Source organism: Miniopterus natalensis, chromosome X, assembly GCF_054644295.1.
Source record: "Miniopterus natalensis isolate mMinNat1 chromosome X, mMinNat1.hap1, whole genome shotgun sequence".
Lineage (NCBI taxonomy): Eukaryota > Metazoa > Chordata > Mammalia > Chiroptera > Miniopteridae > Miniopterus > Miniopterus natalensis.
In genome coordinates, this window is record NC_142103.1 from 95,353,187 (window position 1) to 95,375,191 (window position 22,005).

Consider the following 22,005-nt stretch of genomic DNA (forward strand, 5'->3'; position numbering starts at 1 on the left):
GTAATCTGTTTTTTTTAAAATCTTAGTAAATCAGTGTCTTGAAAATCTTACAAACATATGGAAGACAGTCACCATTTTTCATGAAAAGCAGAAAAGACAGGGATTAAGACCATCAACTGAAGACTCTCAATTGAGATAAACAAAATGACATCTTGCAATAACTTTCCAGTTCCTTTCAAGTATTATTCTCTTTGGGATCATGTTAGTCAGTGAAGCTAGCAAGAAGGGTAGAGATGAAAAGTTAAGACACACCAGAGTTAATTTCTCAGGATTTCACGGAAAGTCAGTGTTGGAGGTGGCCTGCGAACCCAGACTTTCAGCTTCCTATCCCAGTGCTCCTTTTACTACATCAACCTGGTTCGGTGGCGAATTCAAAACCATCGCATTTACAGAAAAATCCAATTCATCTTTCTTCAAAAACAATTTTATGACATGTATGATTACTGCTTTTGTTTAAGTGTCCTCCCATTCAGTTTGCAACTCTTGCAAAAAAATTCTTAAAGGCTAGCTGAAGAGCTAATGGAGGACTGGAACATACACTGTGGATGTAACTTTACATTTGTTGTCCATCCCTTAAGAAAGATGGAAAACAAATTGACATGGTGTGACTTCTAAAATAATGCTAGGTTGTCATATGTATATTTGAAATGTTTGTATATTGTTTTTTTAATTTACATTTATTGTTGGGGGTCCCTGTTGACCCCTTCTATTTCCTCTAATGTCTTCAGTCATTAAGGTAATCAGTGTGCAATTTTTAGTTACCTCTTCTTTAATAAGATTGGATGTAACACTTGACATTTCCTATCCTCAAGGATCTATTTCTTCCATGATTTCTGGCAAATTGTTTTGCAGCAATACCAGTAGTTCTACAAGGAGCCTGGAGTATAGAGCACCATGAGCACATCCTTCCCGTTACTATTTATTACTTTAGTTGGGACTTTTATCACAAATAAGATTTACTTTTAAAAACGGCTTTTCTGCAAGATCAAAATGAAGATGACATTCAACAAGCCATCTATTGGGGGCAGGGTTCAACTTAAGAATAGAAGTCTTTCCAAATGCTTATCTGTAAGACAGTTCTTCGGAACTTAAAATACAAAGAAAATTTATCATTGGTATATGTGTCTTTAAAAGGAGCTGCAAAAGTCTATTTCAGCATTTTCCAAAATACATTTCATCAAACATTAGTTCCACTGAAAAGTTAACAAGTATTTTGTGACCAAAACTGAGAAAGATTAAATGTACAAATACATTTGGGAAACAATAATTCAACAAGACTTTCAAACCCTTTAGTATGCTAATGTGCATTTACTGATCTCCAAGAGGGGGGTAAAATATGCACTACTTTTCAATATCATTTAACCACATAGTCTCTTCCTTTCACAAAGATTCTCTTTCAGAACTAGTAATCTGAAGAACATATTTAGGTAAATGCTGGATTATTTAAACCACATTGTGATTTGAGAGCTAACACTAACCACTCTATTTAAATTTTACTAAGCTGCCATTTATTACTTTTTCCCCCCCATAGGGGAAAATGCATTCTGATTTCAACTAAAGACAATGGATCCCCTCCCGTTCCAGTGTTTGTCATGATTAGGTTTTCTATTGCAGAGCAGGGCAGGTCATCCCAGACACTCACAACCTTATACTACTCTGCCCAGAGAATGTGTTAAGTGTAAATAAATGTACATTTATAGATTATCTGAATAAAAACAAAAAGGCAATTGGCCCTGTGTCATATAGGGGCTCTTTGATTTTCTAGTCATATTTACCTGCTTCTGTAGTCAATCTGTCAGCAGTTTATTCTTCTTAAATTAGGTAGGATTTCTCAATAGTAGCACCTGCCGTCTTGGACTGGGTCGCTCTTTATTGTTGGGAGCTGTCCTGTACATTGTACGATGTTTAAATGACATCCAGGGCCTCTACCCACTAGAGGCCAGCAGCACCTCGACCCCCAGATATAACAACTGCAAATGTCCTCAGAAACTGCCAAAGGTGCTCTGGGGGACAATACTGACCCCAGCTGAAAATCATTGAGACTATTTCTATTCTTGGCTTTCCCATTTTTGTCTTTAAGGGACGCACTATCTCACCTAGTTCATATCTTTCTGTTGAGTAATTCATTTGAAGATTTTCTTTTTTCCCCTCTGATAGCTGCATCAGCTTTGTCAATTTGGTTTGCTAATCTTTCCATTTTGTCCACATATTAATACTCTGGAACTTTATTAAAAGATCTTTTATTTCTTAATCTTACGGTTTATCCATTACCTAGTAGCTTCAGTTGCTTTCAGGATGATCTCTTCTTGCCAGGTTTCATTTCTTTGAGAGACTCCAACTATTTTATTTATATTACATATTATTATCTTTCCCTCTATCACTTTTCAGCACCTAATCTTCAACTTTAACAACGTGTGGGGGCTGAATTGTTTTCAGAATTCTTATGCTATGAGGTTATAAAAAGGCCCTTCTGCCCAGCATATGAACTAGTAATTTCCATAATGGAACTTTAAAAAAAGACTTGGATCAGGGCAGTTCCTGGTGTTATTAGCTATTTGAATGCTCTTCCTTCTACTTTTCAAAACCAAACCAAAGAAAAGGACAAACTCTGTTCATATTTCTTTTAATTGATACAATTTGAATGGCTAGTTATTGGGTAGGCAGCGGGACCACACTGAGGGGATACGTCCAGCCCTTTGTCCTTTGCTAAGCCCCTCCATAGGAGGCGAGGAAGTGTTAAGTTGATCCACCCACATTTCCCACATCTGATGATCTTTGGGACGTTTTTATTTATGAGAAGCAGCACTTTACTATGCCATTAGGCACCATTTCTTGAGCACATTCTATGAGGCAAGAATAGTGTAAGTATTTGACATACATTATAGCTCATTTAATCCTCTTAAAAACACTATGAGTAGTATTGCTATCCCATTTTACAGATAAGGAAACCAAAACATAATGAAGTTAAGGCTCAAATTTAAGGTCAATCAGTTATTAAGGGCCAAGCTGTGACACGAAATTCAGGTCTATGTGACCTCAAAACTCATGCTCTGCTATTTCTATCCATTAAATTATACAAATTAAGAAAGTGTGCCTTCCCTAGGTGATTACTCTAATTTTTACATTAGGAACAGACTTTTTCTATGCCAAAATATTGCTGAACTACTTTCCATCAAATACATGGTCCCTTATCACCATCAGCTTAATGTTCAAAATTATTCTGTGAAGCTAACCAACATACAGTCTTTATGAAAAATATTAAATAAATTAAAAGGAATACAATTCCTGTAAGTATAGTACACATCTCATATTTCTGCATTTTTGATTCTCTAATTCATATCTCTATGGTTAGTTCTGCACTGAAAGTGGTATATTTTACTTGAACACAGACAATCCTATTTTCTTTTCTTTCCAGAGTAACTGATAAATGACAGCTAGACTTTTACCTGATAAGGAGGATAATTTATATCAAAAAAACCATAGGAAAGAGAGTAGGCTTGTATTCAGAATTAAGTGCGAATGTATTATATATAGTTGATACTTTAAGGAATGTTTGAAATAATGCTATTAATTATAATTAAACTGCCCAAAAGATAGAATGAAGTTGTAAGACAAAAAGAAAGGAGATACTGAAGTATGATCATAGAAACTGTAACCTACAGACAACATCCTCACCTCACGTTGGTAAAACTCAGTTTACAGTATCATTGCCTATAGACCCTCTGTATGTTGCTGTCATTTCAAGCCATTTGCTATTCATGTATACAAAAGGGACATAGAACTTGGTTTTTGAGTGCAAAATGTTCAGGTGCAATGTTACAGAAATTAATTTTCTCAATGCACAATAGCATTTACGAGGAACATTTCTAAAACACTGGCTTTGCATGTATTCATGAGCTTTTTGTGAGGTTAGGTTTGTAATAAATCAGAAAAGGTCTGGATTCCTTCAAACCAATACTATTCTATGATATTATAGTGAAAAAATATGATTTCCTCCTATTCTTGTAAAATATGGCTACTCAAGGCCACAAAGGGACTCAGCTAACTATGCCAGCTTTTTAGCAGGTTTCTCTGCATAGAAATGCGCGATGATGATGGAGCAGCGAGGGCCAGGAGTGCCTGCACAGTGAAAAGGGAGAGCTGATGGGAGACATTAGCATACTGAAAAGTTGCCAAGCAACTGATCTCTGCAAATTTGAATCTTTACCTCTGAAACAGGAGCAGATGAGACCAAATAGTTAAAGTGATTTAGTGCTATCATGTCTCCCTTTTTTATTGTCACATTAAAGTTTTTTTTGAACTTGTTATTTATCCCATCTTATTCTCCAAATAATTTAAATTGGCTGATATTATTATTATTACTTACATGTTGAGATCTTTAAGTTTATTTTGTGCAGCTTTATTGAGGTATACTTGATAAATAAACTGTATATATTTAAGGTGCACAATGCGATGAGCTGATACACGTACCCACTGTGAAATGACTGCCACAATGAAGCTATTTAACACATCCATCACCTCACATAGTTACCCTCTTTTTTTGTGGTGAGAACAGTTAAGATCAATTCTCTTAGGAACATTAAAGTTTCAACAGCAAAAATAAATACCTAGCACACATTGGCCACTTTCTAGGCAATTTATAATGTGTTATCATTAAATTCTAACAAAAAGTCTGTGAGGCAGATATTATCATCATCTTTAATGAATGAGAAAACTGTGGCCTAGAGGAACATCTCTGGGCCACATTGGAGTAATTACAAGGCAGAGGGGATTACCAAGTATGGCTGATATGACCGCCAATGCTAGTGGCCACTAATCTAGGTTGCTTCCCCTACTGTCTTTGTGTTTCCAGAAATTATTCTTGTCTACCTTTTTAGGAAACCCATTTTATGCTCTCTGATTTAAAAAGGGCGTAATACATTGTAGCTAATTTTACTCCTCGATTCAGCCATCTTTTCCTAAGGTCTCTCAAGGCCATGTCTATATAAATGCATGTTCATTACAGTGCCAGTAAATGCCAAACAACACAGACAAGAACATACAAAATCAGACCTAGTTCTTTTTGCCTTAAATCAAATGTTTGAATTTGGAAGGAGTAATACAATTTTTGGAAAATATTTTCCCACAACTCAGCAAATTATTTTCATCACATTTAGTTAACTAGTACCACTGGCAGAATCAACAAATACCCTGGGTGCTGGATCCCAGTTCTACCTCTTACTTGTTGGGTTAGTAATGACCTATCTTTTGGGACCACAGTGGGGAGGCATTTGGCCATGGTGGACAAGTAAGGGGTACAGGTGGAAAGAGGAATTTACAATTTCCTTCTGCTCAGCTACAGAAGTCCTTCCCCAAGTATAAGTTCCTCAGTAAAAATGATTAGATTGAAAACTGGAAAGGGAGTAGCACAGACTTCCAATGAAACCCATTTATCCTTGCATTAGGACAAGAGGCTTTATTTAACTTTAGGTAACTTTCTCTGCCAATATTTCAGATACACTATATCAATTTTCAGTGTTTGTGACTAGGTTACTTTCTTGATTATGCATGGAAAAATAGAAGTCAAAGCTAAAAAAGTCCCTAGGCCCATCTTTACTTTAAATACAGTGTGTCCTTCCTATTTAAAATTCACTTCCATTTGGCTCTGCCCACGCCAGACCTTCACCTCACTGTTGTCTGTGTCCATGGGAGGGAGACAAAGATGGGGGGGGTTGGGTTGGGGACATCTGTAATACTCTCAGCAATGAAAATAAATTTAAAAACTCCACTTCCACTCAAGTTCTGAAGCTTCTTAAAAAACACAAATATCAAGATGAGATTTTCCCCAGAAGAGTCTACCTAAAGATTTTTTTTAATCCCTGAGGAATAAGGCGATGATTTTATTTTAAATAACTCATGTTAACAGTAAGCTTTCATTTTTAAAAAAGAAAAAAACCGCCTTCAATTATTCCAATTTAGCAACACTTGACATACAAAAATTACACGTGATTCAAAAAGGTTTCCATACACCATGAATGAGCTAAAACGCTACCTACTGTTCTTACTTACCTTTGGAAAATAGAGTGTAATTTTTAATGGCATGCCTCACATTGTTGAGATTTCACATGGAAGCACACGGCAGACACAGATCAGTTACAAAGTACAAAAGCTACCAAGTCATTTTCATAACTCAAAAGCCTATGAAAGGAAACCGAGGTAGGTTCCCATTGCAGACATGTTCTTACGCCAAGCTAAGCACGCTTACCGTAAGTCGGGGTGCTTTCTCGCCTTCCCTGACTGCTTGACCTTCCCTTTTCATATTCATAGCAATACAACACGGTATCTTCCTCCACAATATTAAATCTCTTTCGATATTCCTGATCCAGAAACGAATTCGGTGACTCAGATCCCTTATGCACAGGCTTGCCCACCATATGTCCTCTGAGGTCTTCACAAGGAAGGTTTCCTTTTTCGTCCCTAAAGAAAGGGTGAGGGAGAAGGAAGGAGGCAAGTGTCAGGGTGGGAAAAATCACAGAGTATCTAAAATAATAATAATATCTTTCCCATTCAATGTATCTTCTCATCTTTCCAAACTTGGGGGTTTATAGGGCAATTTAAAAAAAGAATGTCTTTATTGATTTCAGAGAGAGGAAGGGAGAGAGAGAGAGAAACATCAATGATGAGAGTCACTGATCTGCTGCCTCCTACACGCCCCTGCTGGGGATGGAGCCTGCAACCCGGGCCTGTGCCCTGACTGGGAATCGAACCCCGATCTCCAGGATCCTAGGCCGATGCTCAACCGCTGAGCCACGCCGGCTGGGCTGGGCAGACTTTCCCATCAGGCCAGTGACATAACCTAATGCAGCTTGGGATCTGAGGGTGTTTCGCCCTAGTTAGTCCACCAGGAGCTAATTATAGGGGTGCACGCCGTGCCAGAAAGTTGGAAGAGCTGGTTTTACTAACACCATAATGATATGAAAGAGGAACCTTATACCAACAAGGAAGTTTCATTACACACGTTTATAGGTAATTCACTCAAATAAAGTTGCATTTTAAAAAGGATAAGCAAAAACAAACTTGGCAAAAAAAAGAATTGATGTATGTATTGTGCACATGAGTGCGCCTGTGTGTGTATTCACACCTGAGCCCTGAGTAACTCAAGGTATTAATTCATCTTGCTGTAAAGATAAAAAAATCATTTAAAAATATTTAATTTGTTTATTTGCAGAATTTAATACATGCTAATTCTATATATACAATCTGAAAAATGCCAAAGTGAATAAAGAATCTCACTAATCAGGAAAAAAGCCCCCACAAATAATATTTGGAATATTTGTTTCCTTTTTCTTAATGTTATATAGTTATACATGTTCATAATAAATCTGTATTTTTGCTCTAAAAGGGATTTAACAGAACTGAAAAGTTAGAGTACTGTTTTATTGGACTTTATATTTAATGGCTCATTGTGAAATTCATAAGAGAAATTAGTGCTTAAACTTCAAAGTTGTGCAAAGACCTATAAATTCTTGATTTTCATATTAGAAAAATGCATATAGACTATGATAATGAAACCTTATGTAGCCATAAGACATTTAATAAAAACTGACAAAATTTCACTCACTTCACACACATGAGGGTTTTCTCTTTTAGATATAAAGGCACTTTTGCAACCACTTTTTTTTTCCTGGAATAAATGTGTTCAAAGAATCAATCACATGAAAAAAAATTCGACCCAGTTGGACAACTAGGCCTACCATTTTAAAGAATTTTTTTAAAATGAGAAAACATTTTAAAGGATTTTTTAAGATGAGAAAATTTTTATTATTTATAGTTCAAATTAACAAAAAACGCCTATCCTACACAAAACAAAATTTTTAATAGAGAAAAAAAGAAATCTTCTGGTGAATTAAATCAGGTGAACCACATTCATAATCAAAATAAGAAAATGGAAAAGAAAGTGCCAAGTCTATGTCTATAAAAAGAATGACAACTTCAAAAACTTTTATGACTATAACTTCAAGTCAAACCAGAAAATGGAGATAATTTATCCAAAGTGGTGGTACAAAGGAAATTTGATGCATGGATTGTTCTGAAAATGCTATGTAAAATGATTGTGCGACTGGGTATCTAATAATTTGACTCAAAATATATTTAGAATATTCTGTTAAATTACACACTAGGCTATGAATCAATTAAAATGAAATAATACATTCTAATTATGAATTTACTGGAAAGCATGGAGCTTTCAAACAGTACTGACCAAACAAGTACCACTACATTGATACTTCGACCTCTTACATTCTCTAGTATTTTTCAATAGCATGTTCAAGTTTTTTATTGATTTCTATATTTCCTTAATCATGTCTACACCACTCTCAGAAGAGAGAACTGGATCATTTTACTCTTTTGTCTTCTGAAGTGTATTTTAAGTACTTTCTGTTTAGGGAACATGTTCTTTTAAACAAGTGCCTCCCCAGCTAAGAGAAAAGGAAAGAACATTTAAAAACTCTTCTGATGCTTATTTGTACATATAGCTCTCTAAGGCCTCTTAATCATTTTCGGTAAAATAAAAATCTTTCCAAATAAACTGAAAACAAACCAGAAAGATTCACTTCCTATTTGAAACACACATACTTTTATTGCTTCTCATGCCAGAGTATTCAGAAAGTCTGACACTATCTTAATAGAATTAAAATGCAATTTGTGTTTCACTAGGATATCAGATAGATTTTTATATCTGATTGTAAATTTAATATAAGGCTGTAAATTATATATCAGAAATATTTGTGGAATGCCAGCTTAGTAAATTATATATTCTCATAAACTACTTCCCCACAGCTACATTTAATTCTCAAAAATAAAAGTTAAAATGTTTATAAAACTGACCATAGTTTCATTACTAAATGACAACACAGCATTTGCAAACATGCCATGTTGTCATGTAGCATTTAGATCGTAAATGTCAGTACCATGATGCCTAACAGAATGAAACACTGGGGGCACTAAAGAATAAAAATGAATAAAAACAAAGCATTTTATTTCTTTTATATATCAAAGAAATTTAATATTAAGTATGGCTTGAAAACAAGATACCTTACTGTTTTTGAATGAATGCACAGCTAATTTAAAAACTGAATCAAATTCTTTGTGATTGGTATTAACTGTCCCTTTTGTACTGTTTTTTATCCCAGAAAGCTGGATATCAGAATGCTTTTGGACAGAATGCTTTACAGCACCAAGTTCTACTCTTCCACATCTGCCAGGAATTTCAAGTAGGAATTTGGAAATGAAATGGGGATCCAGCCTCAAGTAATCTAACACATAGACTTTAAAGGCAAGTCATTTTCTTGCGAAGTCTCTCTACTTATAGAAACGTTAATGAACTAATTGGAGTGGAAAATTGTAGATACAGAAGTATGGGGGGGGGGACACAGTTTCATCATCCAAAAAAACAAAAACAAACCTTCCCTCATTACATACATTTAAGAAGTTATAAAAGTTACCTATAACATTCTCTTTTAGAAAAAAATATGACATGCTTCAAATAACCTAAGATCTCCAAGGGCTTTTTCACCAGAGAGCCTCACTTATTTTTCACTTATTAAAGTAATCCTAATTATTATTGAATAGTAATTTACTATTCTTTCCTATTCTATGAGATGTTTATAAGATATCTAATGCATAGCAAGTACTTAATACATAGTAATTAGTTATTAACTAAAACACATTCTCTGTAATGCAATGATTTCCCAGAATGTGTTTAGAATTTCCAACTGAGTAACTATTCAAGGTGTTTCTTGAGAATTTACTTCACAGTTTACATGCACTTAGGTTAGTCTTTGGATAGAAGCTGCCTAGAACAACATGATGGTTAGTTTTGTACCTGGGAATATATGGTTCTGCAGGAGGAGGGGGAATGTAGAGATCCTGGAGGGCAGAACTGTCTCTTTTGGTGGGTGTACTGATGGTGCTGGAAGGCGTGGCAACGCTGCTTGTGGGACTTCTAGGTACAAGAGGCTGGTTAAAATGAAAAAGAAAATACATACACACACAAACAACACACAAAACAACAACAACAACAACAACAATGACACATAGTTATCATTTTAAAATGATCTATTTCTGCAAACTTTTTGAGCTTGGCTGAAATCAAGAATCATGTTATTTAGCACAGGGATATTCCTTTGAATCTCCAAACACAGATAATTTATTACTTTAGAGGTTTCCACTTAGTTCCCAACTCACCTTATTCTATGGTATAACCACATAAAAGCAATTTATATAGTACTATGCAGTGTTTCATAATGGGAAGATTTATCTCACAGTCAGAAACATATTTAAATTAAATTAGCTTTGCTAGAATCCCACCTTTGAAAGAGTGATGATAAAGAGTAACTTTCAAAACAATTAGCTCACTCACATCCTGACTGATATACAAGAAAGATATTTTAGATCTTTCCCCCCAAAAGATAAACTATACTCCTAAGTTAGCAGAATGTCACAGATTCTCAGAAAAGGTTACAAAAATAGACCACGAAAGGCCATTAGGAGAGAGTATTTTGTAGGAGAATCTACTTTTTTGGTAAATGTAAACACAACTATCTTCTCAAAGTCATTTTATGGTACATCTTCAAAAGTATGGTGATTAGTGTGACACAATCATTTCACCTTTCATAGGCACACATTTATCATTGTTTAAAATAATCTCGTTTTTGTTCCTGTATTTAAGCATAAGTTTTTAAAATTAAGATGATACATATAGTAAATTGAGCAATACATCAGGATGTACTGAATTAAGAGCACTCCCAATTCAAAGCTTCGCAGTGTTCGAAAATGGTCTTGTGTTTTGAGAAGTTATCCTAAAATGAAACTAAAATTCACAAATTTTCATGTTTATCTTACAGGTCTTACTGATTAGCTAAATATACAATAACATTAAAAATAAGCGTTGCAGTGCAATTGCAAATATAAAAATAATCATCACAAAATGATCTGCACTTCACATGACAAGATGTTGCCATTTTAGCCAGTGTGGAAACAGGTTGAGCACAGCTATAGAGACCCACAGTTCTATTACTTTAACAAGTGCTGCTGGACACTCAAAAAATGGCATTACAACTATTTCATATCGCGACAATACTTTTGTACAGATAATCAAAATGTGTTCAAAAAGCCAAGCATAGATACACTGTACAATGGAGGTCACTAGGGTAGGCTACACAGTTTAGGACTCGGTGCACAGTTTTCAGCTTCCTTGCTACACAGCTCACCGCAACAGCTTGAAATCGCACACCTTGCCAAAATGACAGTTAAACTTTACAACTATGTAAAATAAAAATTTAAGAGTGAAGGAAAAATAATCGATCATTTATTTTGGGACTCGATAATAGTCTATCTAATATGATATAAAAAGTCAGAAGCTTTATATGTTGAGGAATTTTGAGATATTAAGAAAATATGCAGTAAAGACTAATGGTTAACTGTGCTGATTTTGGAATAGTGTCCAGTGAAACTATGTGTGTCTTTTAGAAATAAAAATCTTGGCAATGGGAAATCCTGAGATTATATAGGTAATAAGGAGACACCTGCAGTAATGAACACCATGAGGTCTGAAGAAATAAAGATTGTACTCTAGGGATGTACTACATGCCCCTACAACAGACCTTTGAATAATGGGTTCTTTAGAACAAGTAATCATTGTGATGTGACTCTGTTTATAACTGTTTCCCTCTGTCAGGAAATCTTGGTATCAAATACAGATGACATTAAACAATAAGTCAGACCAAAATTTCATCATTATAGAAATGTAAGGAAAACACTCATTACATAGCACATTACTTCATAAAACTTTCCAGCAGATGCACTGTGAGAGAAAAAACTTATATTCAGGATGCTTTCTAAATACTCTAATATCTCTTTTATTTTAAAATATCTCAATATTAAAAGTGAACTTAAAAAAAGTTCCAAAAACATAAGCACTAGAAAAAATAACTTAAAATTTTACTCTCTTTCCTCTCTTTTAGGGTCACCATTTCTATTTTGAAAACTTCTCTCCTTTTTATTTTATCATCCACAGAACTATAGATAATTTTGTTGTTGTTCATACCTATCCCTGACCTCCCCAAACAAAGCGGGATAAAGGAAGAAAATAGTAGGAGTCAATGGTTGCAAGTATATTTAAAAAATTCCTGTGACGTATAAGGAAGGTAAGGATCAACAGAGTATTTTATTCTGCCTGGACTATTACCAGGATTGTCTACATAGGGTACTTATGCCATTCCTCTTCCAGGAAATTTAAATATTAGCCATGTCAACTTCCTACAAATTGCTACTTTTTTTCTAGATTTCTATGTTCAGCATGGAGTTGCTATCAATGCCACTGGTTAATGTGATTAGCTAAGTGAGCAAATGTGGAGAAGAAAAAGACTCTTAAATATTTTTAAACAGATAACAAGTTTGATTGTGCCCGCTGGTTGAATAAATTGAACTGGTTGGGAAAAAACTTGAAAGAACAACTTGTTCTTTCAGAGAAAAAAAATTAGTCAATCCTATTGTTAATTAAACTGGTTAGTTATTTTATTAACTGGCAAATCACACAAAACATTTCAACTGGTTGATCATACATACATCATCTGGCTAGTCAGTATGCCCTGTACCAAGTAAAGTGCATGGTAAATATATTCAGTATATCTTTGTCTACCACTTGTACTATTTTGTCAAGCTAATTCGAGCTAAAAAGTGGACATTCTTCTTGAGAGTCTCATTTAAAAAATAGACATTAATCAATGAAAAGTAAGTATAAAGTAGAAGCTTCATGGGAAAATGGAAATAGCTACTTAATCCAAAAGGAGGTCTTTGTAATAACCTGAAATTATAATCTCTTAAAATTTTTTTCTAACTTTGGACAAGAATTGAAAGAGTACAAAATTAAATGACTAAAAGAATGAAAAAGGCATTTAAAAACATTAGAAAAATAGGCAAAATTCGGTTAAATCAAATACAGGATAAGTGATGCCATTAGCTAAAATTACCAGTGAGAAATTCCTAGCTGTAACAAGTGGCATTAAAATTACATTGACCACCAATAACCATTTAAGTGAGTGCAAATACGGCTAGTGACAAATAAAGCTTCCCTAAAACAAAAGTCTTTTCTCAGCATTCAATTCAAATTTTAATAGGCATAGTCCTTAGTTTTGGAAAAAATTCTAAATATGTAAGTATAATAATACAGAAGGATAGCTTCTTCTAGCTTTTATTTTCAATCAGTGGTTCATAACATAGTATAAGAAAAGCAGTTACGATTGTACCATAAAGAATTTTAATTTACAAAAAAAAGTGGAAATAAAGGGTACGTTTTTTATCTTGCCATTTTGATTCTTTTCTTATATTGGTAAAATCTGTATGGGAAGAGAATTAAGAACTGTCAATACTTGTGGATAAAATGCAAAGTTTTTTTAAGACTTTATCTGTTACTGAAGCATGAAGCTTCAGTATAACCTGATTCATTACGGTATGCAATCAAGTATGACAAGGACCCAGTTTTGCATTCTATCCAAAGGGATTTATTTTCTGGAAGGACATGTTTATAACATTTAGTTTTCAGATCTAAATGGACCTATTGACATAAAGCTCTCCTTGCAGATCAGTGAGACCCCAACAAGGAAGATGCATTTGCATATATGTTGTTACTCTTCTAAAAGAAGTCTATGATGGGTTTATTTCTAGGGGCACTGGCATGCATCTTTTAAAATATTCAAATCCTAAATAAAATGATCATATGCATCTCTCTAAATGTACATTTGTAACATTAGGTCAATGAATGGTAACTTACTACGGTCAGAAGGACTCAGAAATCTTCCTCTGACTCATGAATGATGCTTTAGTAATAAGATCCTACTCATTCAGATTAAACATCGTTACGAGATTGTGATTATTGTAAAATAAAATTTTCAGCTTTTGTAAGGCATCACTGAAATCTCACTTTAAATCCTCTCGTGGCTCATGAGGGTCTTTTGCTTGTGTCCCCAATTCGAACATCTCTAAGGTAACTGAGCACATCTGGAAGACATCAATGTACCCCTGAAACCCATGAGGTCTTAAGGACTGCAGGAAAAGCACTTCCACACTAAAGAAGCCACACTTGACGTTGAGGTTTCACTTGGAACCGTTTAACACTTGAACAGCTCCCGGCAAGCAAGTCTTAATTTAGTTGTCCCTCTGCCTGGGAGTTCCCCGGCCTTCACAGAGCTACGGAAAGTCCTGATGAACTGACGGCGTGAGGACCGGCCCAGCGCTCAAGACTGAGACAGTGCGTGGCATGCCGCGGGTCTCAGAAATCCACGGGCGCAGGGGCGCAGAGAGCTCGCTTTGTCTTTCGGGGGGAAATACCCATGGAAATAGAATGATTCCACCATGGCCCCTTAATTTATTTAAAATGAGGAATTAGGCAGACTCAAAGGCGTTACAATACCCCATTAGTCTACCACACAGAATATTCACGCAAGTCCTTACTTATTTCGAACACATTTTTATTGTGCTCCCCAACACAAGTACCAGGATACTGTTTTATCTTAGCAACTTTCTTCTTAATCATCTAAACAAATGCTTTGGAGAAAATGTACGCTGGATTTTGGGAGGCAAGACGTTGCATACAATCTTGTAAGTTTCTCGACCATATAAAGAATGTTAGGCTTAATTTGGAAAATTATTGGGAATGCTTTCTCCTGGGTAAGTTTTTAAGTAGTAAATCATTTGAAAAGAACCTAAGAGAAACACACATATTCAAAATTCTCCCACTCGCAGTTTTTTCACAGCTTTTTCTAGAATACAAATTTGTAAATACCAAAAGAGTCCTCTTTTATAAGCATGTAATCTTCCCTTTCCTATCAGACTACCAAGAAAACAAACATTATCTTTTCTGACCACAGGTTTGATAAGGAAACCTTATCTATATATGTTAAAAAAATACAAACATATGTGCATAAAATATGCATATAGTTACACAATATACAACTGATATAGACTTCAGAGTCACACGACAAAATGGCTTTTTCCACTGAATCACACATTTTGCACATTGTACTGAGACTACCACTAGTGTTTATTCTTGGTTCTCCAGTCCTATTGGCATAGTTAATACTGCAGCATTAAAACTGGACTTCCAATTATTTCAAATTATAGTCAACTTCAGTTTTAGTATAACAACTAAAAGAAAGAATGGGAAACTACAGAGTAAAGAAATTAAAAAATATTTTTGTCATCAGTGTTAACATTTTGAAAGCATTTAGCTGATAACACAAATGTGATTGAGTTACTTTAGTTAATTTGCTTAAACATTAGTGAACAAAAAAATTGATGTTGACAATGGCTTGTAGCTATTTACTAATTTGAGCATGTAAAACGTGTTAATAGTTTTTGCCTCCCAGTCAGCACAATTACATTTTTAGTTTAAATTTATTTTATTTTCTAGTCTCCTAATACTAGTTGTCTACCTCTTCAAAACATGTTTTTAAAATACAACTCTCAGAAACATAAACTTTGTTAACTAAAGGTTTTTCCAGTCAGCCCGATCATGACTTTGATATTAAAATAAATTTTATTGTCGCTTATGTTTTTTGATTTTTACAGAATGACTTCAACCATTCATATCTGTTTGAAATACAAAATCAATTAGTGTTCTTCAGTGGTTATTCCAGTTGACGTACAGAATCAACTTCTATGACTATTTGCTTTCCATTTCATTTTCTGCTCAAAATTAAATATCCTGTAAAAATTCTTAGCAGTAAAATTTTAAATGAAAAGCACAAAACAACACAAGAAACTATCACAAGTTATAAGACTTATGGGCTAGAATACAGTTTAGGAACATGAGTCATTATAATTGTAGAGTTTGATGTTATTTTATATAAAAATGGGTTTAATGAAACCTGTATCAGTATGTCGGATTCCAGCATTGACTTTAGTGGTCATTTCTGAAATGTATTCTGACAAAAAATACTGGGTTCTTAATGTTTTAAAAAATTGCTGATTCCTAGTAATGATTTCAACCAATATTCTTGTTAGTGTGCAGCCATACATCTCTTTTAAGAAGAAAATGTCATGGATATTTGACATATGCACACTAATTTAAAACCACAAACATAAAAAATATACCTTGATGTTTATCCACAGTTACGTAACTTTTTTTCATTGAATTGGAAGAACTTGACTTAAACAATCACCCTGCTTACCAAAATCCAGGACATGTTTTTAAAAACATCTCTCAGAAAACAGGGAATCCCAGGCTTGTTTTCTCAGAATAAAAGATTGTATCTTAGGCAAAACATCTCTACTATTTGTAAAGGAATGCAGATAACACAATTCAATGCCAGATTAAATCTGCTTGTAGTATTTGACTCAGGTATCTTTCAGTTCTATTGCAAAATGTTTGAGAAACCAAGAATTTAACAAAAGAGCTGCCAAATTTCATGAAATGTACTAATGAAGTTGCTCTGTGAGTATGAAGCTGAATTGTATGCTTTTGTTTATTTGGCTATAATTCCATGAATGATTTTTCAAAGAAATTCCAAATCAAAATTAATCATTGTGGTTAATAATAGAATTTACTCTCCTTCAAAAATATTTCTAGAAATATTGTTTCATTAAAACATGTGATATTCCTTAACAATCTTCCACCTTAGGGTAGATAAAGTTATGCTTTATTTGTCTAGGTACAAATTATTTACTTTGTTATTTTAAAAAATTATTCCTTAAGTTAGAGTACAGTTCTATATTTTAAGATGCATGTATTACTGTCTACCTCCACGCTACACAAACTTTGCCATATTTTATCTGAAAATGCTACTAGGTAAATTAAACCTGGTAGAGTATATGAAAGAGATGAAATGAACATATTGAGTTAAATAAATGCTACCAATTGTTTCTTTTTGTAACTTCTACTTTAAATAATTCTTACTAGACTACTGGTATACTCTATGAAAAAAGAAATAACCTAATGTCTAATTCTTCAGTTCTGAACACTGAATATTTATATTTAGATGAATTAATGGACATTTTAGCTCCAACATATTTGTACATATGTCAGAAGCAAGAATACAATAAGGATACTTGTGTTTGCCAGAGGATTTAAGCACTTTTTCCACATCTGAGGCCCTTTCTTAGCCTCTAGGAAAAATATGTGGCGTTAAGCAGTAACAAAAGAATCCAAGACCACCTATAAGACCTTCATCCCACTATTTATTTGACTTTCCCCATTGGAGGAAGTCTACCTTCAGTCTTCAGACCCTGGTACCCTCAGGTTTTATCCACCTTTGGTTGTATCAAAATCTACATTCTATAAAAATTCTGATCAGATAGTTTCCATTACACTCCCAGTGTCTTTGTATTTCGGCACAGGCCAAAGCCTTAGTAAGATCAAGAAAGAACTCTGTGATGATATAATTTCAGGTCTTCAAAATAGGTTCTAGGGAGATCTGGGGGTGCTGGTATATGTTAGAGGACTTAACCATTGCCCTTACTCCTAAAGATCTTGTTTTTCTGCTATTAGGAAGTATTTAAATTAAATGCCACCCCAATAAATTCAATAAAAATTTAAAAAATAAATACTCTTCCTTTTGCTCTGTAAAAAGTCAACCTCTGAAGCAATTTTCAAAGTTGAAAGCAGGTCTCTCCCCCACCCCCACTCCCATGAGTATTGTTTATCTATAAGGGGTTGAGCTTAGACAATACATATCAGTGAACTAAGTTCAGTTGAAATAACAAATTTACAAAAATGTCGATACATATAAGCACTTATATAAATGCTGACTTTCTTTTACGTGATTTCGGCATTCTGAAAAGGTAAGCCTACAAACATACTCAGAGTAACTAAATAGGCAATGAGGAGTAGATATAACTAGTGACCTGATGAGGCACATTTTTTAGCATCTGGGAATGGACCTCGAAACAGTGCCTTAAAAATCTATTATAATTATATTCTAATTAAGGAATGATGTGAGGTCATTTTAAAAATTAAAACCTTGATTCTCCAGCTTTAAATACACATACCAAATGTATATGTAGCAGAAAAGGTTAGTCTTTCCGTAATTCCAGCATTTCACCTAAGAGTGATTCTTCTCTGCCATTACCTTAATTCTCCAGTTTGAGCTTGTGCAAAAGAGTCTAAAAGCGGACCAAATTATCAATTTATTTTCTAGACATACTCCCTCAGAGTTCAGGGATCAGCAAGAGGCTAATGTCTTTTTGGTGTTCAGAGCGAAACAGAAGAGACCAGAGAGAAAAATTTAAATTTAACTACACATACATAGAGAAAAAACCTAAGAGCTGAAAGTGCGGGCCTCTTCTTCAGGGCTCCCGCCTCTCAGACCTTGAAGAAGGCCCCTAAGGGAAGGCACGTCAATCGAAAACTACAGAGCGGAAGAACAAAGCAACTTACAATGCAGCAAGGAAATAAATGATGTGATGGCAAAGTCTGATCTATTCATCTACGGCTTAATGAGTCAAACATTGAACTCTGGCTCTGAATGACCATCAAAACGCTCTAATAATAAACATAATGCAAGTCAAATGTATTTGGACAGATTAATACAGTCTTACATATATTCATTTGAAAATTAGAAAGTTTCACATGAAAATGTTAAAGACCTTAATGTTAGAACATTTTATGTTGTCTGTTATTTAAGTATAATGAAAATTTGATGCAAATAAGTAGTAAAGGTTTAAATAATTAGAAATTATTATAATCTATAAGGCCATTCGTGTGCAATGGAGAATTTAGGATTTTAGGAAAAAAAATATCTAAGAATTATATAAAGTACTAACATAGAACTTAACAATAATTTACATGGTGATAAAAATGGTATTTTCATACATTGCTTTTCGTTTTAATCTGAATGAGCAGTGTTCTATTTCAATTGGTAATTTAAATTTTTAAAAATTATACTTCTAAGAAAGGTAATAGTCTCTTATTTTTAATATGCAGGTTTTATGAAGGACAAAAATTTCTTCTATACACAGGATATGTGTTTAAAGATTGTATCCTGACTGAAATGGAAGAAAATGTATTGCTTCCTTGTCTTTCATCAACCAGAATTATATAACTTCCTAGATAACTCAGCTTCTTAATGAATATAATTTATCAACATCCAGAGTAATAGTTAGAGTGATGTTTCATGCTGAAGGAAAAATGCAGAAATTCTAATGCAACAATTTCTCTATTTTTGCCACCCTAGAGGGTGGAAAAGAGAAAAATGATCAGTCAGGGGGAATGCAGTTGGTACATTTTAATTACTATCTAAAACTTCCTTTACTTACTGTTCATAAGTAACTATTACGATCTTATGACCTGATTTAGAAGAATTCTATAAACTATCACCTAGTTTCTTCAGAAAGTGAATGTGGGTATAACTTTTAAATAGAAGATTATATCAAATATGAAACCTCTAGTGTTGTGTTGTTTTTTTTTTTTAATTTCTACCCATAGTTTGGCTTGAAATAACTTGTGGTTTGTTTGGAATTATGCTTTAAAATGTTTACAAATTAAGGCCAAGTTCTTTATTATTTGGGCTTTAATATAGAAACTTTCATATTTCATCACAATTAAGCCTATTAGGATAAGCTGTGAAGAGATCATTTTACAAACAAATTTTCAAAAGCATACAAGATTAATCCATATGCTGCTGAGATGAGGCACAATAAAGAAGCATTACTGAGATAATCTATGGCTAAAATGATGGTGTATGACTTATGATTAAGCTTCATTACCTGCAGAGCAAGGGGCTTCCATCTCATATTTTTCAGTAAAGCTGGTGCTGAGGTAAGCATGCTCTGAGGTCGCTTTTTCAAAGTTAAGATAACACCACTCGGGTCCTCTCGTAGTGCATTCACCAAATTTTTCAACTGCCACCCCACCTGGTAACCAGCAAAATCATTACAATAAAATTGAGGTACAGTATTCAAAGATTTAATGTTCTCCCCCTTTAATAAGATTAGTAAAAAAATGAAAATCACATAATTGGTGCACCATCCTACCAATTTTCAGGAGATATATACTTAAGAAAGAAATGTTATGTTTGAGTTGATTAACCATGTCTTGCATTAGAGTCCATATCCTTATGATAAGCTAATGGACATTTACCACGTCAAAGCAGAGAGTAAATCGGTATCCTACCAATGGAGTAATTTAGAGTTTAAAGAAATTATGTCATCATTAATGCTGTGCAAGATCTAGATCCAAGCTCTGTTCACAAACCATTTTAAAATAGGCATGCCTGAAAACAAGGATTTGGCAGTGTCCTGAGTTTATAAACCGCACATGCTTTCTCATCACCATCTTTTAGAGATACAGTGGTGCCTCGGTTTTCGATTGTGACCCGTTCTGGAGCCCGTTGGGCTCTGAAACGTTTGGAAACGAGGGATCGGCAGCCCACAGCTGGGCCTCAGGATCCTGCCCTCAGAGGGAGGCGCGGGGCATGCTCGACTCCCGAGGGATCACTGTACGTGATATAGTGTCTATAAATTAGACTGATATTATACTACCAACAGCCAGCACTGACGCACCAAGGCAACGTCTGGTGCATGGGAGATAGTCAATAAAATAAACCTTTCACCATGCTATAAGGTAGAATAAAAATGACAAGGTAATACTACTCCAACACGGCAGCTATTGAAAATGTGTTCCAAAGGACTCTACAGACTTAAAAGAAAATGTTCTATAGTTAATGAAGCCACTCTATTTAAATACCTCCTCAAAACATAGTGTATAAATAAACTGAAGTACTTGATAAATGTCCTAGAACCTGGCTCGGCTGTTAACTATTAAATTATTTCACTCATCACCCTTTTAATATTTTGAACTTAGAATAATTCTTGTTGGTTTGCTTTTAAGATGGACTAGTTATGCAGTTATTAGGTATCTGAAATCCTAGAACTATACTTTAAAGAAACACTTTCAAAATATCTATTATTTCAAGGATTAAAAATGCATTTAACATTTAAAAGAAAAAAACAACAACAACCTTTTATCACAACTCTAATGTATCAGATTTCCCCAGGATGTGTTATATAAATACACTGGGCCAAAATTTATCCCCGATTGCACAGAGGACTTAGCAAATGGTCTTAAGAGTGGCCTAGATTCTTCCCTGGCACTCCAGTGAAAGGGGATGGGTGCCTTTGTCTGCTGCTCCCGTTTCTGCCGGGAAGATAATGCTCGAGCTGGAAAGAAGGGCCACTTCCACTGAAAGCAGCACAGACCCCCAGAGGCTATGACAGAGCCACTCCAGCAGCAGCCACCGCAGAACAACGACAGACTTTGGTGTATAAAGGGGCCGAGCATTCCTTTAAATTTTCACCTCTACTACAGCTGAACTGAGTGATGGTGGAGAGAGTTAGGACAAAAAAGAAGCGAGATGTCACAATGCTTAAAACCTCAGGGCTTCTCAGATGTGAATCAAAACGATTATTAGAATACTTGCCTAATATGAACAAGCTGCCAATTTTTTAAAAAGTCACATTAATGCAGATCAACGAAAGTAATGGAATTGGTCAAATGTCTCCCGTTATATATAAGTGGGATTATTATGTGCCCAAAAGTGTAATACATTGATTCTGATTATTGTGATAGCTAAGTAGTGTCCCTACAGCCACTTCTATAAGCCAAGAGTTAAAAGCAAAGTGAGTTCAAATCCAAGTGTTCATTTTGCTCGCCAAAAAACTATGGGAAGCAGATTCTGAGTTCCAGATTTGGAGGGAGAGAACGTACTAGTTATACAGAGTTTATGAACAACTTATTGATAACTACATTTTATCATTTATTTATTCTGATGAATGCTAACTACATTAAAGCAGCAGTAAGATGAATCCCCTTTCTTTCAGCATACCTCTTTTTGATGAATTACACATTGATGTCCATTCACCAATTTCTTTCATTTATTCTATGATATAATCATTATAACGAGTTAGAAATATTTAAGGCTAGATAGTGTTTTCCTGTGTAATGTTCAGTGCAATTTGGTTTATCCTGTTCCT

At 34.5% G+C, this 22,005-nt stretch overlaps 1 protein-coding gene across 4 annotated transcripts in view; it reads right to left on the reverse strand.

Annotated features, from left to right (window-relative positions):
• Positions 1–22,005, reverse strand: part of CNKSR2 (connector enhancer of kinase suppressor of Ras 2) — a 236,875-nt gene that overhangs the window by 89,114 nt on the left and 125,756 nt on the right. For 2 of the 4 annotated variants that reach the window (XM_087829497.1, XM_087829496.1), the window contains exons 9-11: positions 19,741–19,887; positions 9,863–9,996; positions 6,245–6,456 (exon numbers count right to left, since the gene is read on the reverse strand). In XM_087829497.1, coding sequence (XP_087685623.1) covers positions 6,245–6,456; positions 9,863–9,996; positions 19,741–19,887 — 493 coding nt within the window. The remainder of the gene's footprint in view (positions 1–6,244; positions 6,457–9,862; positions 9,997–19,740; positions 19,888–22,005) is intronic. The other 2 variants (XM_087829499.1, XM_087829498.1) reach the window with 1 other exon arrangement.